The sequence below is a fragment of the Polypterus senegalus genome, chromosome 3 (assembly GCF_016835505.1).
Source record: "Polypterus senegalus isolate Bchr_013 chromosome 3, ASM1683550v1, whole genome shotgun sequence".
Taxonomy (NCBI): domain Eukaryota; kingdom Metazoa; phylum Chordata; class Cladistia; order Polypteriformes; family Polypteridae; genus Polypterus; species Polypterus senegalus.
Window position 1 is genome coordinate 294897477 of NC_053156.1, and position 25031 is coordinate 294922507.

The window sequence follows — 25031 nt, forward strand, 5'->3', positions numbered from 1 at the left end:
GTAAAAACCTCACAAAACACAACAAATCCCAATTAAAAAGAGAAATACAAAGACTGCGACTGGAATAGACTCTCCCCCTCCCCCCAGCTAAGATGTTATGCTTTACCTTTTAAATTTGAAATAAAAACGTCACTGGTGGGCAATCTGGGGCTGTTTTAATTTTTGGACTTTCACTTCTCAAATAAAGACCAGTGGCACAGTAAACATATACACACACGTATCTGACTGTATGTCAAACTGGCCATGTTTAAGCTACAAAGTACAGAGGTCATTGCAACTGAGGCGCTGTGGGTCTGGTGTGGTGCACAAGTACACATATGAATAATGCTGCACATCCTCTCTCTGACACACTAATACTGAGTACTTTCAGCCAACAAATTATTCAGCAGAAGTGTGGAAATACTATAGGGGATCCTTTGTCTGCATAATACCTCACTGTAACTGTGACAGCCAAGTCAGAACTGTTCTTCCTTTATAGTCATTCCATTGTTTCTTCAGACCAAAGTGTGTGTGTGTGTACATTTACTTATTTACGTACTTATCTATTTATTTATGTATGTATATATTTACTTAAAGAGCTTTTGTAAGAAGCCAAATTTCCCCCTGGGGACAAATAAAGTTCTATCTACCTTTATATCTACTGTAACTGTGGGTAGAGAGGAGCACAAAATCCTTTTCAAGTCTCTGCATTCGCACGCAGGGTCCGTGTGAGACTGTGTTACTCAACCAAAAGATTTCACCAGTGGTGGGTTGTGGGTTGCTGTCATTGGTTTCTGAGTAGGTAACATGGTGGGATGCCAAAGCCAGTGTTTCTTAACCACTGGATTGAGACCAGGCTTGCAGTTTATTGTTTTTGTTTCACAAATGGGTCGCCTAATTGATAAGCAGTGCAGCACCTAATGCTTAAGAAAATTTGAAAGTGACCTTGATTCACCAAAGGGGACCCCTCCCAGTCTCACTTATTTTACCAAGGGGTGGTGTGCAAAAGCTGCTAGTGGGTCCTCAATTATTTTAAAAAAGGCCTAATGCATAAGAATTAGCCACGTGGAACAGCGCTGATGAGAAAACACGAGACCCTATGAAATAATAATCATTGTAAGAGTCAATCTTCAGTACTTAGAATATAATAAAGTTTTTTACCCCCTGTAAATTAACATAAAATGAAGCTTTCTTTCTTTAACAGAACTTTTCTAAAACAATAACTTTTTTTTTTTTTTTAAGGAACAATTTTTCTCTATTTTTGTGCGAACCATTTTGCTTTAAATTTTACTAAAACTTTTAAAATAAAAGATATTTGGTCTGTGTAATTATTTATGAATGCCTCATGCTATTGCTAGAACTGTCTTATGAAGCACACTATAAGCTGCAGAACTTTGGCAATTTTGAACAAACACAGCTGCAATCATAACCTACTGTGGCTGGTTTTGGCAATGTCTAGAACATTATTATGTTCTATTGTGTTTCAATGGCTCTCTGTATTAAGCATTTATTGCCTCAACATAAATAAGATCACACAGACACACGCGCATACATCCACTATGTACTGTAAATACTAGTTGCGTGTGGTCTTCTGGAAATACAAAAATTGCCCTAGCAGTTTTACTATATTCATGAACTTGGAGTGGCATCAGTTAATTCTTAACAATTACTCAGTGCAGAGGATGTGGACCCACCTTGTGCTTGCTGCCACATTGGCTTTTGTAAGAAGACACTGCTGATACCATATTTTGGCTGTATTGCTGACATGAGTCCTATTAATCTTTGTCTTGAGAAAATACCTCCAGATAAACAATGTTTTTGTGAAAACCTCAGGCCTTGCCCTCCGTTGCTGAGGTATTTCACTTGCACATTGTTGAGTTGCAGCGATTGCTTTGTTTCTACGTTGGGTCTCTTTATCTGTGCCATTAGCATGACGTTGTTGCTTGGCGTTTACTGCACACGTCTTCTGGAGCAAGTACCAAAAAAATGTAAAAGTGCATGCATGCGCCATCTAGTGGCTGTGGCTGAATGTGAGCAGAGCGGACTGCTCCATACACACACATACACACACACACACACACACACACACACAGGTCTTTCATTTACATATGTCTAATATTACAACATAAAAATATCCAATCAAAAATAAAACAATTTGAAAATACCAAGATCAAGGCTGGAGGAAGAAATACAACTAACTTTTCTCAAATTCAGCAAGATTTTATATGGTATAATAGCAGCTGCTGAAAAAGCACATTTAATCACATGCTATACTTAGTAGGTAGGACACAGGTGTACACTACCTTTGATGAGTCATGAATAAGGAATGCTTTTATGGGATTTAAAAAAATGGTAATTATGCACAACTGAAAAAGAAAGCAGCAAAGTACATGAACTAAAGTTTTTTTTTTTGTTTTTTTTTTAAACTTTCGAAATATATCAGTCATTATCAAAATTGTCATTTGTAGCTATTATTTCACAGAATCCATTAAGATTTTTTTTATTCCACTATTAGGCTGACTCCACTCCTACCATTTGGTGGCCTTTTAGTAACAGCAGAAATGGCAAAACATAAAACACAGGAAAATGAAGCATTTCCTTGGAAATGAACAATCCTCAAACACGAACTACAGAAAAACATATGAAAAAAAATCAAAGGGTAAGTTAATCATAGATGCTCATAAATGCAGTTATCCGTTCTTAGATTTGCTGTAAGCAGCAAAAAAAAAAAAAAATAAGTAGCCTCTTTTTTTTTTTTAAGACAAGTTCAATGCTTAAACCATTTCATTATGTGCTTTGGCTAATGACATTTTCAATGTCAATTTTTACTTGGTTTCACTGCTTTTTTTTATTCGTATTTACTGTTCATATGTGTATATAAATGCAGAGTTGGCTCACTTATTCAGTCACTCGCTAAACAACACACCAATTTCAAGTGTAGTTAAAAACTGAAACTTGGCAGGAGGTCAGTAGGCATCCGCTAAGAAAGGACATTTTGTATATATCAATACATAGGGGTAACAAACAAAAACACAAAATACCCCAAAATCTCATGGATGCATTAAATCCGTGCTTCCCAAACTCTGTGGCTACAGGTTTTTGTTTCAACCTACTTCCATTTTTCACTGGACTCTTAGTTTCCCAGTTTCTGTGTTTTGGAGCCAATGTAGAAATTACAAACTAAGGTTGGTAGATTTTCATTAATAATAAATAATAATAATACTTATTATGGATAAAAACAACGATCCAGGCCTTTAATGACCTCTTGGGCACGGCCATCAGCAGTGCGTTTGTTTGCAGATAGAGTGTTGACCTTGTTGAGGGGTTTACTTACCTCAGCAGTGACATTCATGTCTCTGGTGACTCTTCCTATGAAGTCACTAGACGGATTGGGAGAGCATGGGAGGGGTCATGAGGTCACTGGAAAGGGGTGTGTGGTGCTCCCAATATCTATGCAAAAGGACAAAGGTCCAAGTCTTTAGAGTCCTGGGGCTTCCTGTCTTGCTATATGGTTGCGAGACATGGACGCTATCCAGTGACCTGAGACGAAGACTTGACTCCTTCATGTGTGTCTCCGAAAATCCTTGGGTACCGTTGGTGTGACTTTGTGTTGCTCATGGAGTCCTGAATGAGGCACATAACCTGCACTGTGAGGGAGCATCTACGGCCATGTGGTGCATTACCCCGAGGGTGATCCAGCTTGTAAGATCCTCATTATTGGAGACCCGAGTGGCTGGACCAGGCCAAGGGGTCACCCACATAACACCTGGCTGTGGCAGATAGAGGGTCATTTCCGGAGGGTGGGACTGGATTACGTGTCTGACTGGGGGGGTTGCAAACCGGGATCCCAAATTGCTTCGTCGTGTGGTGGGTGCGGTAACGCACTGTAACAGTGCATGCTCCCCGACTTAAGTTACATTTATTGAGCATCTTTCACAAACCCAAGGTTGCGTTACATACAGAGTGTTAACAAAAAAAAAAAAGAGAGAGACAAGCAGTATAATGAGCTAGTAGCTGAGTAAGGTAGAGGAGGGCAAGGTTATGTAGGGCTTTGAAAGTGAGAAGCAGAATCTTGAATTTAATCCTTGATGGAACCGGTAACCAGTGACGCTGGGAGAGAACAGGGGAGATGTGAGCAAAACTCTTTGTGTAGGTGAGGACTCTAGCTGCGGAGTACTGCAGCTTCTGTATAGATTTTGGCAATTACAGTAATCAATAGGAGACATCATGAAACAATGAACGAGAGTTTCAACATCACTAAAGGACAGAAATGGACGGAGACGGGCAATGTTACGGAGATGATACAATGAAATTTTGGAAAGAGACCTAATGTGTTGCTCAAAGTTAAGTGATGAATCAAACAAAACAGCAAGATTTGTGACAAAAGGAGCAGTTTTGACAAGTGTACCAGCAACAGAAATAGAGGAATTGGATACCTTAGAAAGTTGGGATTTCGGACCTACCAGTAACACTTCAGTTTAACTGTCATTAAGTTTGACAAAGTTATTTTCTATCCATAGCTGAAGATCAGTGATGCAGTCGGTGAGTGTGCTGGGAGGCGAGTCTGTACTAAGATATAACTGTATATCGTCTGCATAACAGTGGATTTTAAGACCATGTCTGTGAATAATCTGACCCAAAGGAAGGATATAAAGTAGAAAGAGTAATGCCCCAAGGAATGAACCCTAAGGGACACCATGCGACACAGGTGAGGTGGAGGATTTATGTCGGCCAAGTGTGACAAACTGTTGCCTATTAGAAAGATATGATGTGAGCCATTGAAGGGCTAAGTCAGAGATGCCTACAGCAAAGAGACATGACAGGAGGATTTCATGATTAACACAGTGTCAAATGCTGTACTTAAGTCAAGAAGGAGGAGAATATGAAGTGAACCATAGTCTGCAGACCGGAGAAGATCACTGAATACTCTGAGAAGAGCTGTAGGAGTGCTGTGCTGTGTACGAAAGCCAGACTGAAAATGCTCATAGAGTGTATTGTCTAGAAGAAAAGCATGCAGTTGTGTAGCGACCACGTGTTCCATCACCTTAGCCAAAAAAGGGAGATTACAGATAGGCCTGTAACTGGAGAGAAAGGAAGGATCCAGGTCAGGTTTTTTTTTTTTTTTTAAGGATTGGGCTAACTGCAGCAGTTTTGAGGGCAGTAGGGACAAAACCTGAACATGTATTTACCAATGAGGCAATGTAATAAGCAGTTACATGGGGAATATGTATTTTTTTTTTTTTTAAAGTCGTTAACAGTATTTTCAACTTAATTTTCATTCTGCTTTTCCAGGTGTTCTGGTTATTAAATTGATTCTTTACTAATTAGCAGGTCTGACACTGAAGACGTTGCAGCTTTCATCATCCTGGGGCTCTGCTATGCTGGTTATTTGTCACTATTAGGGTTAAATGAAGGGAACAAACTACACAGGAAAAGGGGAAAAACAACAGGAAAAAAAAACAAGAGAGTTAAACAGTTCTAGCTTTAGAAAAAAATAGAAATATTTCTAAATATCTTATAAATGTAAAAGTAAAATGTTATTTTTTCTGAATGCAGAATAAGAGAAGAGTAAAAAAGACCAGTTAATTAAATGAGATCAGTTGTTATCAATTATTATCATCGACTCTGAATCTGGTTGGAACAAAATCCTGCAGCCAGAGGGGATCCCCAGGACCGAGTCTAGGAACCACTGCATTGAATTTGATTGAAATTTGGTGACGTTCTAGAAAAACCAAAATTAGCTGAGACAAATCTTTATCTGTCGATATTTATTAATATCTTGTTAACTTCCACACTCTTGGCTACCCTGACAGTGTAATTTATGTAAATGAAAGATGCAACAGAAGTAATGGACACGAATAGCACCAGTAACCAACAGGGTGGACAGATGACTGAAGACAGGGAGGTGTGTGTCTTGGACAGGGAAAAACAAAAAAGGAAACGTGATCACATTTTTAAAATGAAGAGGAACTTCGGCAAGGGTCAATGCTTAAAAGGCACTGTTTTTTGCTGTTGACTATCAGCACTCTTAGATGCATACCGGTTCTCATCTTGGTTATACATTCTGCTCCAGACAGTGTTGAAAAATGACCCCCTTCTCACATTCTTCATTCACGGTACTTGAAACATTAAACGAGAAATGTCGTTCTAGTGGTGACTAAATTTCTAATGAAGACGTTCTTTGCACTCCTTTCTCTTCACATTTTAATACACAAATAAGGTACTGGCACTTATGTGTACACATTTCAAGTACTGTTTTGCACATTGTGATTGTCAGCACTGTACATTCAGTCTCTGGGGCTGGTTCAGAAGCACTTTGCAGAGAAAATATGATTGACATTTCCTTTTATCATGTTGTGGGTTGTAAGGTGACTCTTTTGTCTCCTAAAGGTCTTCTGTGACTTTAAATCCTGGCGATCACACTACTGAACAGGAGGTGTCCTCAACATCGTGAGCCCAGATATTGAGTTCTGCAACAAAGGGATTCGTGATGACAACTTTGGACGCTGTATGAGTAGCTCAGGAAGCTTACTGAAAAATATCAAGTAATACTGTATGTGCGAGTGTCTTTATATGTACATAAGGTTATTCCCACCACTATTATAATATAGCCTGCTGTTGTCTGTGCAACACTTGTCACAGCTATTGACGGAAATGCTAAGCACATGCATAGCGTGTAATCAAGTGAAAAGAAATTAACAGACAGAGTCATGTACATTTAAATCTGCACTTGCAGATGGGGAAAATTTAAATTGGCCCAGTTTAGGATCACACAGTGCTAGTAATTATCGCAGCAGCACACCGGTGTAAGGCAAGACACAAACGTTTGGGATGGTAGGCCAGTCCATAGGGCTCAATCGTACAGCCAGTCAGAAAAGAGTGTGCTCAGCGCAAGCCAGTATGAGAGACCAATAAGTAACGTATTGGTTTAGCTTTAATTCTGTTATGTGATATAGATGTTATGAAACTGTGTTATCTGTATGGACTGTGTCCAATGTTCATACCCAGGGGCACAGGCCGGGAACAGAAAAAGTGGATGGGTGTTATTTACTATGGACTATGGTGGCACAGTGGTAGAGCTGCTGCCTCGCAGTTAGGAGACCCGGGTTCGCTTCCCAGGTCCTCCCTGTGTGGAGTTTGCACATTCTCCCCATGTCTTTGTGGGTTTCCTACGGGTGCTCTGGTTTCCTCCCACAGTCCAAAGACATGCAGGTTAGGTGTATTGATGATCTTAAAATTGTCCCTAGTGTGTGCTTGGTTTGTGCTTGGTGTGTGTGTGTGTGTGTCCTGCAAGATTTGTTCCTGCCTTGCGCCCTCTGTTGGCTGGGATTGGCTCGAGCAGACCCATGTGACCCTGTGTTAGGATATAGCGGGTTGGATAATGGATGGAGTTATTTACTTAATTTGGAAGTGTTACGGACACATTTCTAGTATTCACTGTTCAAACAGATAGTCATCCGCAGTTAAGCACAAATACTAACACCAATATGAACATGTGCTACCACTCTGTTTTATCAAAACATCTATACTAAACTACATTTCTATCTATAACTCGTGTTTAGTTCTTGTCACTTCACTGCAAGCTGCATGCATACTTCTTCCTCAGTACAACCAAAATACATATGTCGAAGGCACGGGAATATTTTTTCTTAGTTTTGACGAGCTGCTTAACTTCTGGCATTGACTTCCTGTAAAAATGCGACTGTTTTTTAGGCAGCATTTTATCAGCGATACCATCGATTTCAATGGAAACATGTCTTCAGCTGGAAAAACTGCTGCATGCAGAAGTTTTCTAAACTGATCGTTGCTCAAATTGCTTATGTGTGAATAATGTCATTGAAAATAATGGCAAATAACTTCACAAGCACTAATGGAGCATTCATTTTGACAAGAACAGATGATCGGAGTCAGGTGGAGAACTTTATTTCTGGCTGCAAAGAGAATTGCCTGAAAGTCAACATCAGCATAACCAAGGAATTGGTAACTGCCTTTCACTTCACCAAACAGCCCCTATGCCCTGTCACTATAGGGAATGGATGTGGAGGCTGTGCATTGCTACAGATACTTGGGGGTCGACATCAATGACAAGCCGGACCGGTCTAGTAACACAGAGGGACTATATAACAAAGGACAAAGCAGAATCTTTTTTTTTCCCTTAGGATACTGCGGTCCTTTAATTTGGACAATGAAATCCTTTACATGGCCTATAACTATGCTGACCACTGCAGTGTGCTGGGCCAGTAACATCACTTCACTAAATCAAAAAGACAATTAGGATTGCAGGGTTAGTTAACAAATGTGCTGTTGAACCAATGGAGGTAGTAGCGGGGGAGAGTATGAAGGCAAAACTGAGTGCCATTATGAACGATGTTGAACATCCTCTTTATGACAAGTCATCATCAAGTAAGCTCAGACAGCGAATTATTCAAGTCTGTCAGGAAATATGTGGCTCCTTTATACCTACGACAACATGCCTTTATAATGAATCATGGGGGTGATCTCTAATTTTTAAACAAAATAGAATTTTTTTTTCCTTTTTTGTAATACTTGTGTGTGTTTGTGAGAGGAGGGAGGTTGTTGTTTGTTGTATTTCTATATTTCTTCAACTTCTGTAAAAGCTAAATTTCCTCTTAGAACAAATTAAAGTCCTTTAAATAATTAAAGAATCTAACACATACAGACATGGAGAGAAGGTGCATAAGTCTATGTAGGCAGTGCCCGGTCTGGAATTCAAACCTAGTAGCCTGATACTGTGAGACAGAAGTCATAACTACTGAAACACCATTACCACCCCCACTATTTACAACTATACAGTATCTATATATATAATTCACTAAGGCAAGACAACCATGGAAAGCACGCCGGAAGGAGAGTGGATTCACTAAGCCGCCGACAAGAGAGACACCTATGGCACACACAGGAAGGAGCCACGCCCAACAACTCCAAGACCATTGGATACGACGACAACTCGCAGGGCCACGCCCACCAACTCGGACGCGACGACACAGAAAAAATGGCGTCATTTATGTTCTTCTGTCGTAGAGGCCACATGCAGTGCAGGTCAGGTTAATGTCATGTACCTCCGAGCTACGTTGACTGTTCATAGAGGCATGTTTCTAGCGGAAGTGAATCGCCATATGCAGCGTGTGAAACGGTTTGCGAGGGGAACCCATGGGATCCTTAAAACAATCCTTTAAAACTGAGGTTAAAGCACAATGAAGGAATCAGTCATTAAAAACCAATAAGCCCTGTGCCTCTGTTTCATTACCGTCTCACCTGCTTCACCAATGCAGGCCCTGCAACAGTCGAGACGCTCTGTCAGCAGCTGACCTTCTCTATGCCTGACCGGTTCACACAGAGGCAGCACAAGAGAAAGCCGCGCCAGAGACAGATAGAGGCACACACACAGGCAGCTGGTGGGCGGCTCTCCGTGAGTTTCTCTTGCGAGCGGACACATGAGCAGGCGGTGTGTATGCTTCGAGAACGAGGCTGGACGCGGCTTGCGACTGGGCACATGAGCAGGCAGTGTGTATGCTTCGAGGGTGGACGCGACAGGACCATCTAGGAAAAATCATGTCGCGGATGTGATTCGCTGTATGCAGTTTGTAAAACAGTTTGTCGCAGATGTGAATCGCTGTATTCGGCGTATAGAACAGTTTGCGAGGGGTGTCCCTGTGTCTTTCCAGAAGTGTTTAGCATTCAATAAATAATTATGCATGAGATTGATCGTATGTCTAGGCGTGGGTAAGCCGTTGGACCCCATTCAGGCTGCAAACCGTGGAATTGCCACTAAGTGCGACTCGTACGCTCCCACTGTTTTCGTCCCTACCCTTTGTACACACCCTCTCCCACACGTTGACTATTAATAGAGGCATGTTTCTCGCGGAGGTGAATCACCATATGCAGCGTGTAAAACTGTTTGCGAGGGGTATCCCATGGGATCATTAAAACATTCCTTTACAACTGAGGTTAAAACACAATGAAGTGAGCAGTCTTTAAAAAACGAGTTTTCGGTTACGACGCACGACCATGTGCAGCATTGCAAAGTGTTGTACACGCGACATACAGCAATTCGCATCCGCGACAAACATGCGTCTTCTTAGATGCTCCTGCACTTTGTACACACCCCCATCCCACCTCGCTACGCCGCACAGACGATTGTGTGTTGGTTCGTTCCGTGCATTGTTACAATGTTCCTTTTCTTGCTGATTTATTACATTACCGATTTTGCAAATGTTAAATTTTCTCCCTGTGCTTAAAAATTATTTAAAAACCGGCCTGATTATGCGGCGTATGGTACGCCGCGGGTTGGCTAGTATATTTATAAAGCTGGAGCACAAGTCAGTCAAGCACCATTCTTAGAATCAAAAATAACACCAAAGGTGCTGCTAGTGTGTAAGGAAATAGCTGGACACTAAGCATATTAAACTTTTAATCTTTCTATTAAGCTTTTACAGATTTACATTTCTAAAAGAAAAACTGAATTTGATAAAGATGCCATTAAGAGCTAATCAAAGTTTACTTAACATCACAGCTTAATACTAATGGGTACAAGCACAGAAAATGTTACGCAAATATACCTTGACTTCTTTCTCAATGTAGTCATTCAACAGTATATCAGGATCTACCCGATGGTCTGGGAGAGACAGGGAGACGGTATGTAGAGGCCTTCGTTCTGTCACCTTTTCTTGGGCCTTCTTGTCCCTCCCTTTTTCTCCTTTTAGAAAAACTCGCTTGAAGGGCGAAACAATACCAGGCTAAAAGTAAAACAGAACACAAAACAGGATAAATTAGCCAAGATAATTGAAATCTGGTCTAACTCCCAGTCATTTCCTCACTGTGCCTGAATATACAGTGGGACCTCGGGTCACGACCGTAATTCATTCCAAAACTCTGGTCGTAACCCGAAGTAATTTCCCCCCATAGGACTGTATGTAAATACAAATAATCCGTTCCGGACCGTACAAACTGTATGTAAATATATTTTCTTTAAAGATTTTTAAGCACAAAAATAGTTAATTATACCATATAATGCACAGTGTAATAGTAAACTAAATGTAAAAAGCATTGAATAACACTGAGACTAACACCCAGGCTCCCTGCTCAGCTGCATGTGATCTCGTAATCTCTCTCGATCTCTCTCTCGTAACAATTTCGGATGCAGACCGCTTCTGACCTGTGCACTTAGGTGAGAAACGCCCACATCACGAACTCCTCAGGAACTGCTTCGGCCACACACCACAACGCATCTCGCTAAACCGTGAGAGCAGTGATTATTTAATAAAACTGGCCTTTTTGACAGGAGCTGTGGACCCGCTATACCACAGGAGGAAGCTGGGTTGAGAGGAGGTTACAGTTTTGAGGGAGAGCCCCTCTGTGTGATGCACCGAGAACAATGTACAGTACAGGGAGAGACTGAACACGTGAGGAAATCAGCGGCGCATACGAACCGGAAGGGAAACTGGCCTGTTCGTCACCTGAGTGTGTGGTCGTGAACAGATGCAAAAGTTTGGCAAACTTTTTGGTCGTAACCCGATTTGTATGTGCCCAGAGATGTTTGTGACCCGAGGATCCACTGTATACTGATGCTATACAGTGGTGTTTCTAAACCTGCTTGGTGTTGTCAACCACTATTTTCCCATATGAGTGTCTTCACAACTCACCAAGGGGAAGATGGTGGGCGGTGTGCCCCTTGGTTAAATTGAGCACCATTGTCCAGGTGTAGAGTTGCCACCCTTGGTGAGCTGAATAAGACTGTCCGAGCTTCCCCCTTGGTCAATTGAGCCCAGTCATTGTAGCAGGAGTTTAACCAGGCATAAATCCAAATGGGGTCACAAGGAGCGTGATCTACAGTATGTAGCTGAAAATTTGTCAGAGCTTTTCAGTGGGAGATGTTGAAATTTCAGAAACACTTCAGTTTAGGTACTGCAAAAATGCATCAATTACTCGTTTACTATTATGTAACATGACTTGGCATACACTTGTGTGGGTCTTCATTACACTTACAAAGCATCAGTAAAGTGTTTATTCATCACTGCGATGTGACCGGCTAATAAAACGTCACTTTGGAGTGGTCCGAGGTGGCTTAACTGTGGCATGTTTCTCTTGATATTCCATATTTAGTACAATGAATCCTTCATATTAACAAGTCAATTTACCATCATACCAATACGCCACACTGCGCAGACATGAATAACCAATCAGTTGATGTTTTATAAGTGTTACCAAGACCCAAAGAAGCCTTTACCAAGGTTTTCCTACATAAAAGTAAATGTCTAATAGATGCATTTTTGCAGGGCCTGATCTAAGGTATTACAGACACTTCAAAAAAGTGTACAGCATATACTTTTCAGGATACAGTGGGTATAGAAAAAAATCCCCTTTTCCTTTTTTTTTGCTTTACAGCCTTAAATGAAAACACACAAACCAATATTTCTTCCCAGCTTTACTTACTCAGTGTAATCTCTAACATCCAAGTGAACGATATCACAGCTACAGTTTGCAAAAATTATATAAAAAAAAAATCAAAAACAAGACCTACTGAGATTAATAAATATCCCCCAACACCCCCATGTCAATGTCATTTTGTTGACCCCCTTTTTGCTTTAATGACAGCCTTGAGTGTTTTGGGATTCTTCTCTATCAGCTTTGCACATCTTTGCAGATTGAGTAATATTTGCTCCCCCACTCTTCTTTACAGTTTAACTGTTCAAGTTCGGTCACATTGGATGGTGAGCGTTGGTGGTCTGCTATCTTCAAATCTTTCCACAGATTTTCAGTGTGATTTAGGTCTGGACTCTGACTGGGCCACACGAGGACATTCACTTTTTCTCCTTCAGCCACTGTGAGGTCAATTTTGCTGTAGGTGTGGTGTGATGTGGATGGTGAGCTGCATTGCTGTACCGTTTGGTACTGAGACCAAATAGTTTGATTTTGGTCTCCTCTGACCATAAGACCTTTTTCCCACTTGGCATCAGAATCTTCAAGGTGCATTCTGGAAAAGCTCAAACGAGCCTTAATGTGGCCTTTCTTGAGAAGTGGCTTTTTCCTTGCGACCCTCCCGAACAAGCCACAATTGTGGCGCGCTTGTCAAATTGTTGTCACCTGCACACAATGACCACTCTTTGCCATCAAATCCTGTAACTCCTTCAAAGTGGCCATTGGCCTCCTGGTAGCCTCTCTTACCAGTTTCCTCCTTGCTCTTCCATCCAGTTTGGAGGATCCAGGGAGGGTCCTAGTAATACCAGACACTCGCCACTTCTTAATGATGAACTTTACTGTGCTCCTTTGAGATCTTTTTGTCTCCTTTTTGTCTCCTGCCTTATGTTTGTCCACAACTCTACCCCCGAGATCTTTTGAAAGTGGCTGGTCACCCATAGTCAGTTATTTGGTGTCAGGCTCTACCAAGTAAGGGAATGAATGCTCCATGAACAGCTTCACTAATCACACTCATTACAACTGATCACAGGTGGAAGGAGGCCAGTAACCGTAATGGAAATGGTGGGCACTGACATCTGATGGAGTTTAGGGTTTCCTTTATTCATCTCAGGATTTCTTGTTTATGATTTTTTAAAATTCTTCTGAACTGTAGCTGTGATATCTTTCACTTGGGTGTTATAGATTGCACTGAGTAAGTAAAATTGGAAAAAATATTGGTTTGTGTGTTTTCATTTAAAAATGGGATTATTTTGGGGGTTCTTTTCTATACCCACTGTATCTCCTTGGAAACTGAACTTTTCTGACAGACTTCCTTGAAAAATAGCTGTCCCAAATTTCAATAAAATCAGTCCAATGATTTTTTTTTTTATGCAGACAGACAGAAACAACAATTACAACAAGTGTTTTTTTTTTCTACATTATATTAGGACTCACCTAAAAAGGCAAACAAATAAATAAAAAGTGTGAAACAAAAAACAAGAATCCCAAGACTTTAAACCTGCAGTACACCAGAAGAAACTGATTTTGGTGTTAAGAAACCACCGTAGCCTCCAAGTGCTAAATGTCTGGCTGGACTGTTAAAATAAAAATGAAGAAAGGAGAGGTAGCTTTACAATCTCAAGTGGAAGCCATCAGAATTCAGACGGTACTCAGCAGCCACAGCCTAGTAGTGTATGAAACCAAATGAAAGAAAGACCGACTCAGAAGAGCATCACATCACATCACACCAACAAAAGACTTGAGATTACACTGTCTGGTCAGTATCAGTTTACTAACATGGCTCACTAGTTGGCTATCAGGTCTCCAACAACCTGCACGCTTAAAAGGAAGGTCAATGGAGATACAGCGGCACCTACAAAGTGGGAGTACTGAATGCATTCATTTTGCTCATTACTGTGTGCTCCTCCATATTTTGGCTTTTCCACACTATGTACTAGAAGTGCGATACTGCTGCCTTTTTTTTTTTTTTTAATACTATTAACATTTCCTTTGGCTTTTAAATTAAGAATGACATTCCACTTGTGTCTGAGGAAATGAAACCTGAAAGTGAAAGTGTGCCATCTGCGACATTTAAAAAGTCATCAACAACTGGTTCCAAGTAAACATCTCTTCAATTTTTATGTGCAGTAATCCGCCCTTCCGGTAATTTTCAGCATATTCACATAATTGTGTCTTCATTGTATGTGGACACTGTCTTTTATATTAGAATTTAAATTTATATATTCCACCATGAGTACAAAGACTAAAGAGAACTGTTTCATTAAATCCTATATTGGTATATATGAAATGTCACTGCTTCCTGCACCCTACATGCTCTACTTTGTTGCTTATATTTCAACTAAAGCAATCAAAGGGTAGACCTTGGCAAGTCTGAGTCTCTGTAACTGTTAAGTATTCTTCTTCTTCTTTCAGTTGCTCCCGGTTAGGGGTTGCCACAGCAGATCATCTTCTTCCATATCTTTCTGTCCTCTGCATCTTGTTCTGTTACACCCATCACCTGCATGTCTTCACTCACCACATCCATTGGTACTGGTGGCGGTCGTTGTCAACCCGGGGCTTGACCAATCCGGTATGGAGATTTGTATTGCTGTTCGCATATTGATTTGGCAAACTTTTACACCGGATGCCCTTCCTGACATAACCATCCTAACTGTTAAGTATTACATCTCTTAAATCACATTCTCCATAGCACAATAACTGTCTACAGTATACAGTACGTCCTTATTTAAACCTGAAATGGTCCTCTAATGTTGGCTTAATGTTGCTGGGATAGCATTAGGAAACACAATGCCTAAAAGTCAAGTACTATCTATATACAGTATGTACTGCTATATATAAGAGAGACATTCAAAAAGTTTCCGCACTTTTCTTTAACTATTTCACAAACAAATTACATCACTTTTCTGCACAGTCACCTTCTGCAATTTTCCCCAACATCATTCCAACATTTTAATGCCCTAGCGACTGGGAGTCCGACTGAATCGAGCTACAAATTCTACGTTCGTGAAATCAATACTTTCTCTACAAAGAATTACCATATTTGTTTTTTAAAGTCCTTGAAATGATTTTGTTATCATGACACTGATTTGTGTTTAAAATAGACCTTTTTGGCCGATGTAATGAAGAGCTTCCTGTTTAAACGGGGCTGCAAGACGTGAACTCAGCTCTTTGGCGCACCTCATTTGATTTTTTCCGGCAAACAAATTTTCAAAACAAACCGTATTTTACGACTCTAATCAGAGTTGGAGTAATAATTATGTTGCCATGGTCATTTTAGATCTGTGATCAGCTAAAATTTAAACAATGACCGTTGTTAATACCCAGCCATCATTACTCAGTTTGCCAATAGATGTCAGAAGGACGGATACCAAAACCAAACTGCCCAAAGATAGATTTCGACATACCAAGCAAATGGCAATACGTTCTAAATTACTTACGGTTCTGGAGCTGTCGAAGGGTTTTAAGTCAATCGATGATGTTAGTCCCGGAAAGTACGCCCCACCAAACCAACGTTCCAAAAACCAACCAAACTTACTGTTATCTGCTCGAACCATCACCGACTTAGTATACTCGACCGTCCAGCGGTGTCACTAAAGCATTCGAACATTCTTAGCCAATCATGCAATACTGCGTCCGCGTTTGCCACGTTATGTTCTAACTACAGAGGCAGAGTCCCATTGCATGGTTCTAACTTGTATTGAGTCGAGGTATTGACGCGAACACCATATATACGGATAGTATCAAATTATATATAAGGAGATTACTACTCCTCCTGCCTTCACCGTTTCCAATGAAAATATAAAAGTGCGGAAACTTTTTGAACGTCCCTCATATGTTTCATTGCTGAACAATTCATTTTGTTGCTCGTGGTAACCAACTTTCTGGATTTCAGAACTTGATTAAATAAACTGCATATGCTGGTCATAAAGTTTTTATAGTGTTTTGTGTAATATTTTTTCTGACAGATTTAAATCATAACTCAAACAAAACCGAAGAATTAAGAATTACTACATTTTGACATCAAAATAAAATGCATTATGCAGTCTGTTTTAATAGCAATTGTTTCATATCTTAAACTGACCATCTTTATTTCCTCCTACTACTTTGTAGTGAGTTCCTCTTAAAGTAAGAGGAGGAGCCCGGCACACACACACATGAATCCTCCTACTCTTAGGAAAAACTAATTCGATCGGGAACGGAATCAGACAGAACCTTAGCCCCAATTTGATCCCTTTAGATAGAGATGTCCTTTATGTATTTAAAAAAAGGAAATAACCACCCCAATAATTAAGTTAATTAAACAAACAAGAATATATATTACAAACAACCAAACAAAACTATAAACAACCTTTAACTAATCCTACCCAAATCCGGAACAAATAAACAGATACTAAAATATGACCCCCTCCATAATGCACTCCCCAGAAAACGGTGCAACAGAAAAGGAAGAGAAAAAAAAGAAGAAATATGACCATTTACAGACAGCACAAAATATTCACAACACATACATATACATATACATACATATACATATACATACATATATATATATACAGATATACATACATATACATACATATACATACACATACATATACATATATATATATACATATATACATACATATACATATATACATACATATATATATATATACATATATATACATATATATATATATATATATACATATATATACATATATATACATATATATATATATATATATATATATATATACATACATATATATATATACAAATATATCCATCCATTATCCAACCCACTATATCCTAACTACAGGGTCATGGGGGTCTGCTGGAGCCAATCCCAGCCAACACAGGGCGCAAGGCAGGAAACAAACCCCGGGCAGGGCGCACATACACACACAAAGGACAATTTAGTATTAACCCTAACCTGCATTTGTATCTTTGGATACAAATATAAATTAGACACACTCCCCACATGTTCCCCAGTCCCTTTTATATCGACTTTAGTCTTAACTTTGTTCCAACCGGCCAGGGAAGTCCGCAGATAAATCCAGCATACCAGCCAAAGTATCCCACTGACTTGTGATATATAAAAGAAGCGATCTGACCGGCTTGGCAACGACTCTTTTATTGAATGTTGAAATCCGCCTCACCCGGGTGGCATTAACGACCGTCCGTGGCAGACGCCAGCTTCAAAAATACAGGGTAAAGCCATGCGCTCCGAAGACCATTCCTGGTTAGCCAGCACTCTCTTTTTTCCATGCGCCTGAACCGTTCTTGTTACGGAGCCTTATTTGTTCAACTGATAGCTTCCTTGCTAATCCACCTTCCCAGCTCCTTCTTAAACAATCCCTTTTAAAATGCGCGCCTCCTTCCCCTTTTTAAGTCGGTTTTACTTCTTACCACATACACCACTTTAGGCAAGGATCCACAGGTGAGGTTTGGCCCCCTGCTCCCTTTAAAGAGATATCCTTCTAGACAATCATTCCCTCGGACATCTATTCCAAAAGGGAGCAAGCGGCAGAAACAGATAAAAGCGTATAAAACATGTAGCCACTGTTACAACTTCAAGGTCTAATGAATTAACCTTTAAGCAGTATGCCGTGTCACTGATTGCTGCTCGACACTGCTGAATTTTCTGTTCTCTTTGCTAGTATTTGGCTTTTCCTTTGTTGTTGTGTGGAGCTGTTGGCAGCTATTAAAGTATGGCACACTGTGTCTTGGATAAAGTCAGGCTTTAAAAAAAAAAAAATCAACTTATTTGGGTACTGCAATTCTATCTAAGTACTGGCTAATTCTACAGGTACAGAAAAATTTACAAATTGTGTTAAATGTGTGATGTTCACAAACAAAAATACACATTACATTATAGCCTGTATATATGCTAGGTGTTAATCATTTCATTTTTCTGATTGTCCTTTTAGAGTTCAGTGCAACGCAAAGAATGAGAGAGTGTTGAACAAACAGCAGGTACAACATGAGGGATAATGGCTATTAATTTGCAATAATGGATGGGGTGAGTTAAAAGGGCACTTTTTTTTTTTTTTAATGGTCCAATAAAACAAAACAGTACCTTTTGATTTTGTTTTAACCTTCCTGTTAGTTTTAACTAATGCTGTATGCCCCCTGAAAAGTGATGACAATTTCCCCGTTTACCTGCATGCCTCTGATATGTCAAGCAAAGCAAAGCAAGTGTGACATGTGGGCCTTGACACATTTGTTGGGACCCCTAAAAAAAGATCTTAAAACAATTGGATTCGAGGAATCATTCGGCTGAATTAAACGGAGAAAAGTAAGCACTCTGCTGTTTGGTGTCATCGTGTGTCCCACACTGAACATGGACCACAGAAAGCAAAGGAGAGAGTTGACTGAGGAGATCAGAAACAAAATGATAGGCAGGCATGTTAAAGGCAAAGGCTAGAAGAGCACCATCTCCAAGCAGCTTGGTGTTTCTGTGACAACATTTGCAAATATTATGAAGAAGTTTTCATGGGACTGTATAGCTAATCTCCCTGGACACGGCTGCATGAGGAAACATTGACCCCAGAATGGGCATAAGGATAGTGAAAATGGTAGATAAAAAGCCAAGGACAACCTCCAAAGAGATTTAAGTTAAACTCCACAGTCAAGGTCCATCAGCGTATGATCACACCATCAGTCACTGAGAGATAGTGAGCTCCACGGATGAAGACCCAGAGGTCTCCACTGTTGAAAAAAAAAAAATCATAAAAGCGCCAGGCTGGAATTTTCTAAAATGCGTATTGACAAGTCACAATGCTTCTAGGAGAATGTCATTTGGACAGATGAGACAAAACTGGAGGTTTTTGGCAAGTCACATTGGCTCTGTGTCCACAGACGAAAAAAAAATAAAAGAACAGCAGACCTACTGTGAAACATAGAGGGGGCTCAGTTATGTTTTGGGTCTGCTTTGCTGCATCTGGCACAGGGTGCCTAGAGTTTGTGCAGAGAAAAATGAAATCTCAAGACTATGAAGAGTTTCTGGAGGGAAACGTACTGCCCAGTGTCAGAAAGCTCAGTGTTAGTCACAGGTCACGGATACTCCAACAGGATAAGGAGCCAAAACACAAAGCAAACAAGCACCCAAGAATGGCTAAGAACGAAAACACTGGACTGTTCTGAAGTGGCCTTCTATGAGCAATGATTTGAATCCCATCAAACATCTAAGGAAAGACCAGAAACAAGAAGTCTGTACAAGTAGGCTACCGGAGTGCAACAGGGTTTACATGGCTGTACAACCGGGTTTCTCATGGAATAATATAAGTGTGCTGCCTTCCACAGAGACCAATATCTTTCTCTCTAACTGGAATAGGGGTATACATGCCATTTTTGAAATGAGGTTTCTGTCAATAACCACGTTATTAAAGTGCACATAAACGCACTCAACGTGATTTCTAGATAATGGTCAAGAGGGCATACCAGCCAACCTAGCTGCTATGGACTAGCCCCCTGCTTAGTCAGGCCTAGTAGATCAGCTACAGTTTTAGTTTCTGTAGAGACAATACTTATTTTGATTTTTCAGTATGAATGCCAGACCTTGAACGTTTTGACTAACAAACACACTTTCTTTAATCAAGATATGGACTTTAACCTGGAACAAAAAGAGTGCCAAAGTAACGGTGAGAGGTGTTATTGTGTTATTAAATCTTTGAGGGCTAAATATTCTTTCTGGCTGGCCGCCAGAGCTGTCTTCACACAGCTTCCGGCTACTGGAGCTAAAGAGCGAAGCGAATGAGCAAAGCTAAATACCCCGTAGAAAATGTTTAGCTTATTATTGCTGAATAGGACTCTGACTTCTCACTCCAATTTTGATACAAATGATTTGGAGATCGAAAACGAAAGTGATGTATCAACATCAACTGATCAGTTGCCAGCTGATGGGAGTGCTGAATGTGTTTATGTAGCGACCAGCAGCTGCGTGAAGATACTACTCTATGTTGTTATATGTCGACACCTGCCTTGAAAGAGTTAATCACAATCATTTATTATCACACTGGGTCACTGGTTAGGTTTTTAAACCTTGATACTGAAAAGAGAAATTAGAGTACATAAAAATACAGTTCCTTTAGATTACTGGTGTCAAACTCCAGTCCTGAAGGGCTGCAGTGGCTGCAGGTTTTCATTCTTACCATCTTCTTCATTAGTGACCAGTTTTTGCTGCTAATTAACTTCTTTTTCATTAGTGTTAATTAACTTGACTCAGGCCCCTTTGTTGTTTCTTTTACCTTAATTAGCAGCCAAATAATAGTAAGACGCAAAACAAGCCACCACATGAGCAGCTCTTCTGTGCCCTTCACACAATATCTGAAAATAAAGAAAGGTGAAGGTCTCGGTAAGGTTGATCTCTCAGGTCACCAAAACATTTTGACAACGTTCTTAGAAAAAACAGAAAAGTGAAGAGTTTTGGAAATGTTGCTGCACTCATTCTGTCACAGCAGACAAGCCATGGGAGTAAATAATGGGTTTAATTAACATCAAAAATCAGCTTTTCATTAAGAGATTGGTTGGAGTTTGAAATCCCAATTCATCTGGTCATCTGTTGGCTCGTTTCATGTCTCATTTCTGTTTGGTTGTCATTTCATGAAGAAATGAATCAATTCAGAGGACTGAATCCTTAAAAACAGGGGTAATAAGATGAAGGGGAAAAGAAGTTAATTAGCAGTGAACACTGGTCACTGATTAGGAAAAGGGTTAGAATGAAAACCTGCTGCCACTGTAGCCCACCAGGCCTGGAGTTTGACAGCCCTGCTTTAGATGATTTAGTGTTTATGAAATATACTGGTGTTTTAAATGATGGAACAAATTTCATTTAAGCCCTTGCTGAACATGCTCATACAGCAGCTGGGTTGAATGGAACTAGAGTCTACCAGAAGAATCTAGAATGACACATTAAACAGTGCAGGATGGGATGGACACTTTCACTCTCTCACACATACTACAGTAAACCTGGTCCAATTACCAAGGGGTAAATCGACAGATATACAGATGGATGAGACCATGGTGTCCTGGATAATGGACTGTTGGGCAGATGAGAGTTTATGAGACTCGAGGACTGTGTGAGCACCACAATGAACAGTCCTGTCTTGTTTTCTTTTCACTCTGTACATCTAAGACCATAAATTATAACATTACGTCATGTCAATTGCAGAAGTTCTCAGATGATTCTGCACTTATGACATGCATTGATAAGAAGAATGAGACAGTGAACAGGAGTCAGGTGGAGAACGTTGTGTCTTGATTCAAAGAGAATTATCTGCAACTTAAAATCAGCAAAACCAAAGAACAGGTTATTGACTTTCACTGCACCAAGGAGCTTCTATGTATGGTCAAAAATCAGAGAATGGATGTAGAAGGGGTCCACATGACAGGTTGGACTTTTCTGGGAACATAATGGAAAGAGACAAGAAAAAAGGGCAGAACAGGCTCTTTTCCCTTAGGAGACTGTGTTCTTTTAATGCGTAGAGTCACATCTTGCACATCTTCTACAACTTTATGATAGCCAGTGCAGTTTTATACTCTGTGTTGTACTGGGCTGGTAACAATACTTCAGGAGAGGACCACCAAATCAACATGCCAATTAAATGGGCAGGCTCAGTTATGGGACACACTCCGGACCACCTGGAGGTCACAGGAGAATTAAAACAAAACTAAGCACTATTATGAACAAAGCTGCACATCCTCTCTCTGACACACCAATACTGGGGACTTTCAGCCAATGAATCACTCAGCAAGAGTGTGTAAACACAGCAATACACCTGTATAGTGTCGCCCCCATAACAGCCAAGTCAGAAGTTTGCGTTCTTTTTAATTTTCTTGCTTGTTAGTTAATTTAATGTGTTTTTAGACTATAATGTATGTGTTTATGAATTTATTGATCTTTCTACCCATTTATGCTTTTTTTTTTAAAGAGCTTCTGTAAAAAGCCAAATAAAGTTCTTTCACTTCAGAGTCACCAATTAACCTTAATATGGACATTGAGGTTAACAAGGATCCAGAATATGTGACAGTTTAGCCTTGGCTAAACAAACAAGCCTGATGGACTGAATTGCCTCCTCTCGTTTGTCAAATTTATGTGCTTTCGTCTTTCTATTATACAAAAAAAAAAAAAATCTTGGAAGACGACGAAACGTGATTTTTCTTGAAGACACTTTAACGTCCCACGAGGCAAGGCAGTGAGACAAAAGGACAGCTGCTCTACGGGCTTTTAAATGATCTACGTGCAGCACGACAAGCAGAACACGCAGCTCGCCAGCACCAGCAGCTGATCCATCCACATCTCCTTTGCGTGCGTTCAGCCCACCCCTTCACAATGCGCGTGGCAGAGATGCAAAGTGGCTCCAACCTAGCTTTAAAAAAATAAATAAATAAAAATAAACACATAGACAAAAAGTTACAGACAGCTTGCCACCATGTAGCTCCCATTTGTTTTCAAAACAGTAATACAGTGATCCCTCGCTATATCGTGCTTCAACTTTTGCGGATTTTAAATGTAAGCATATCTAAATATATATCACAGATTTTTCGCTGGTGTGCAGATTTCTGCAGACAATGGGCCTTTTAATTTATGGTACATGCTTCCTCAGTTTGTTTGCCCAGTTGATTTCATACAAGGGACGCTATTGGTTGATGGTTGAGAAGCTACCCAATCAGAGCACGTATTACATATTAAATAAAACTCCTCAATGATTTTCGATATACTTCTCGCACAGTGCTTCACACACTTAAAAGCTCTAACAGCCCGTATTGATTTTTGATTGTTTGCTTTTCTCTTTCTCTCTCACTCTCTCTGACATGCTCTGCTCCTGACGGAGGGGTGTGAGCAGAGGGGCTGTTTGCACAGACGCTGTTTGCTTAGAAGATACGGACGCTCCTCTAAAAAATGCTTAAAGACTACTTTCACGTTGATCCCTTCATTGCGGCCACTTTATCGCGGTGCTTCGTATGCTTAAAAAGCCCAACAGCCCTATTGATTTTTGATTGTTTACTTTTCTCTCTCTCTCTGACATTCTCTGCTACGCGCACTCCTTTGAAGAGGAAGATATGTTTGCATTCTTTTAATTGTGAGAAAGAACTGTCATCTCTGTCTTGTCATGGAGCACAGTTTAAACTTTTGACTAAAGCCTGTTATTTCATTTCTAGAGGGCTCTAATAATGTTAAAAAACGTATTTAGAAGGTCGTAAACAGGTTTTCAATGCTCTAACTGCAAAAATATTAGATTTATAAATACAGAATCCTACTTCGTGGAAATTCATTTATCTGTCTAGAGCAGACTAACCGCGATAAACAAGGGTTTACTGTATAACTGTGCGGAGAATATTTATAAACAGTGTGGGAGAGTTTCTAAGGGCTTAAAATATATAAAAATAACCATACAAACATATGGTTTCTACTTCACGGATTTTCATTTATCGCAGGGTGATCGAGGAGGGATTACTGTACAGTGGTACCTCGGTATACGTCCTTAATCCGTTCCAGATCCTTTGACTTATACCAAACAGGACGTATACCAAACAAATTTTTCCCATAAGAAATAAAGGGAAAATGATTAATCCCTTCCCATGAAAAAAAGCCTATTGTTATTGGCATATTATACATTGGTGGGGTTGTATAAAATAATTTAAACACTGCTTAATACTAAAATACTAAATTCCTGAACCTCCCCTCCTGGCATACAGACAACCACCAAACCTTCAGCAAATAATTGTCCGAAGCTCCCTAAATGAACCGAAAGAATATGGCACATCTCCCTGCCTACAGAAAAGATGTAAAACGTGTGCCCACATCTACAATACAGACCATACAGTTATGCCACACTGCCGACTTGAACATCACATAAAGGGATCATTTTCCTGCAGATCATCTAATGTGGTCTACCTAATTCTCTGCATGAAATGTCCTGACACTGCACTCTATGTGGGAGAAACTGGACAAACACTCCACCAGAGAATAAACGTACACAGATTCCACATTAAACATGGTGACACAGATGTTCCTGTAGCAGCCCACTTCAACAGCCATGGACACTGTGAGATGGACTTTAAAGTCACAGTGCTTATGGGCAACTTCAAAACACAGCAAGAGAGAAAAGAAGGGGAAGTTAAACTCATGTTAAAATGTAATACATTACAACATGGCTTGAATAGAGACAAGAGTTTTATAGCCAGGTATGAGGACTGTTTGCATCTCTCAGACTGACACAGATACCCTGTCTACAGACCCATATTGTTTTGAAAAACTCATCACAGACTTCAAAGGACTTTGTTGGACAGTTATCTTATCCAAAGATCTTGACCATACATTGTTGTTCTCTCTCTTGTTAAATTAATCTTAGCCTGAATGAACCTATTAATTTTTTACACTTAAGATTTTTCATTTAAAGGTTTACCAATGTTGTTTGTGGATATAAACACACAGAACTTCAGTTTCTGTATTACATCTTGCCTGAAGAAGGGGCCAGAGTTGCCTCGAAAGCTTGCATATTGTAATCTTTTTAGTTAGCCAATAAAAGGGGTCATTTTGCTTGGCTTTCCTCTACTAAAATACATAAATTCAAAAGCAATTAGATGAAATAAATGAAAATTTAACCTCACTTTACTTTTTAATA

At 40.0% G+C, this 25031-nt stretch overlaps 1 protein-coding gene across 2 annotated transcripts in view; it reads right to left on the reverse strand.

Annotated features, from left to right (window-relative positions):
• Positions 1-25031, reverse strand: part of ccm2 (CCM2 scaffold protein) — a 136241-nt gene that overhangs the window by 48129 nt on the left and 63081 nt on the right. For both annotated transcript variants that reach the window (XM_039749457.1, XM_039749458.1), the window contains exon 2: positions 10560-10736. In XM_039749457.1, the coding sequence (XP_039605391.1) occupies positions 10560-10736 (177 nt within the window). The remainder of the gene's footprint in view (positions 1-10559; positions 10737-25031) is intronic.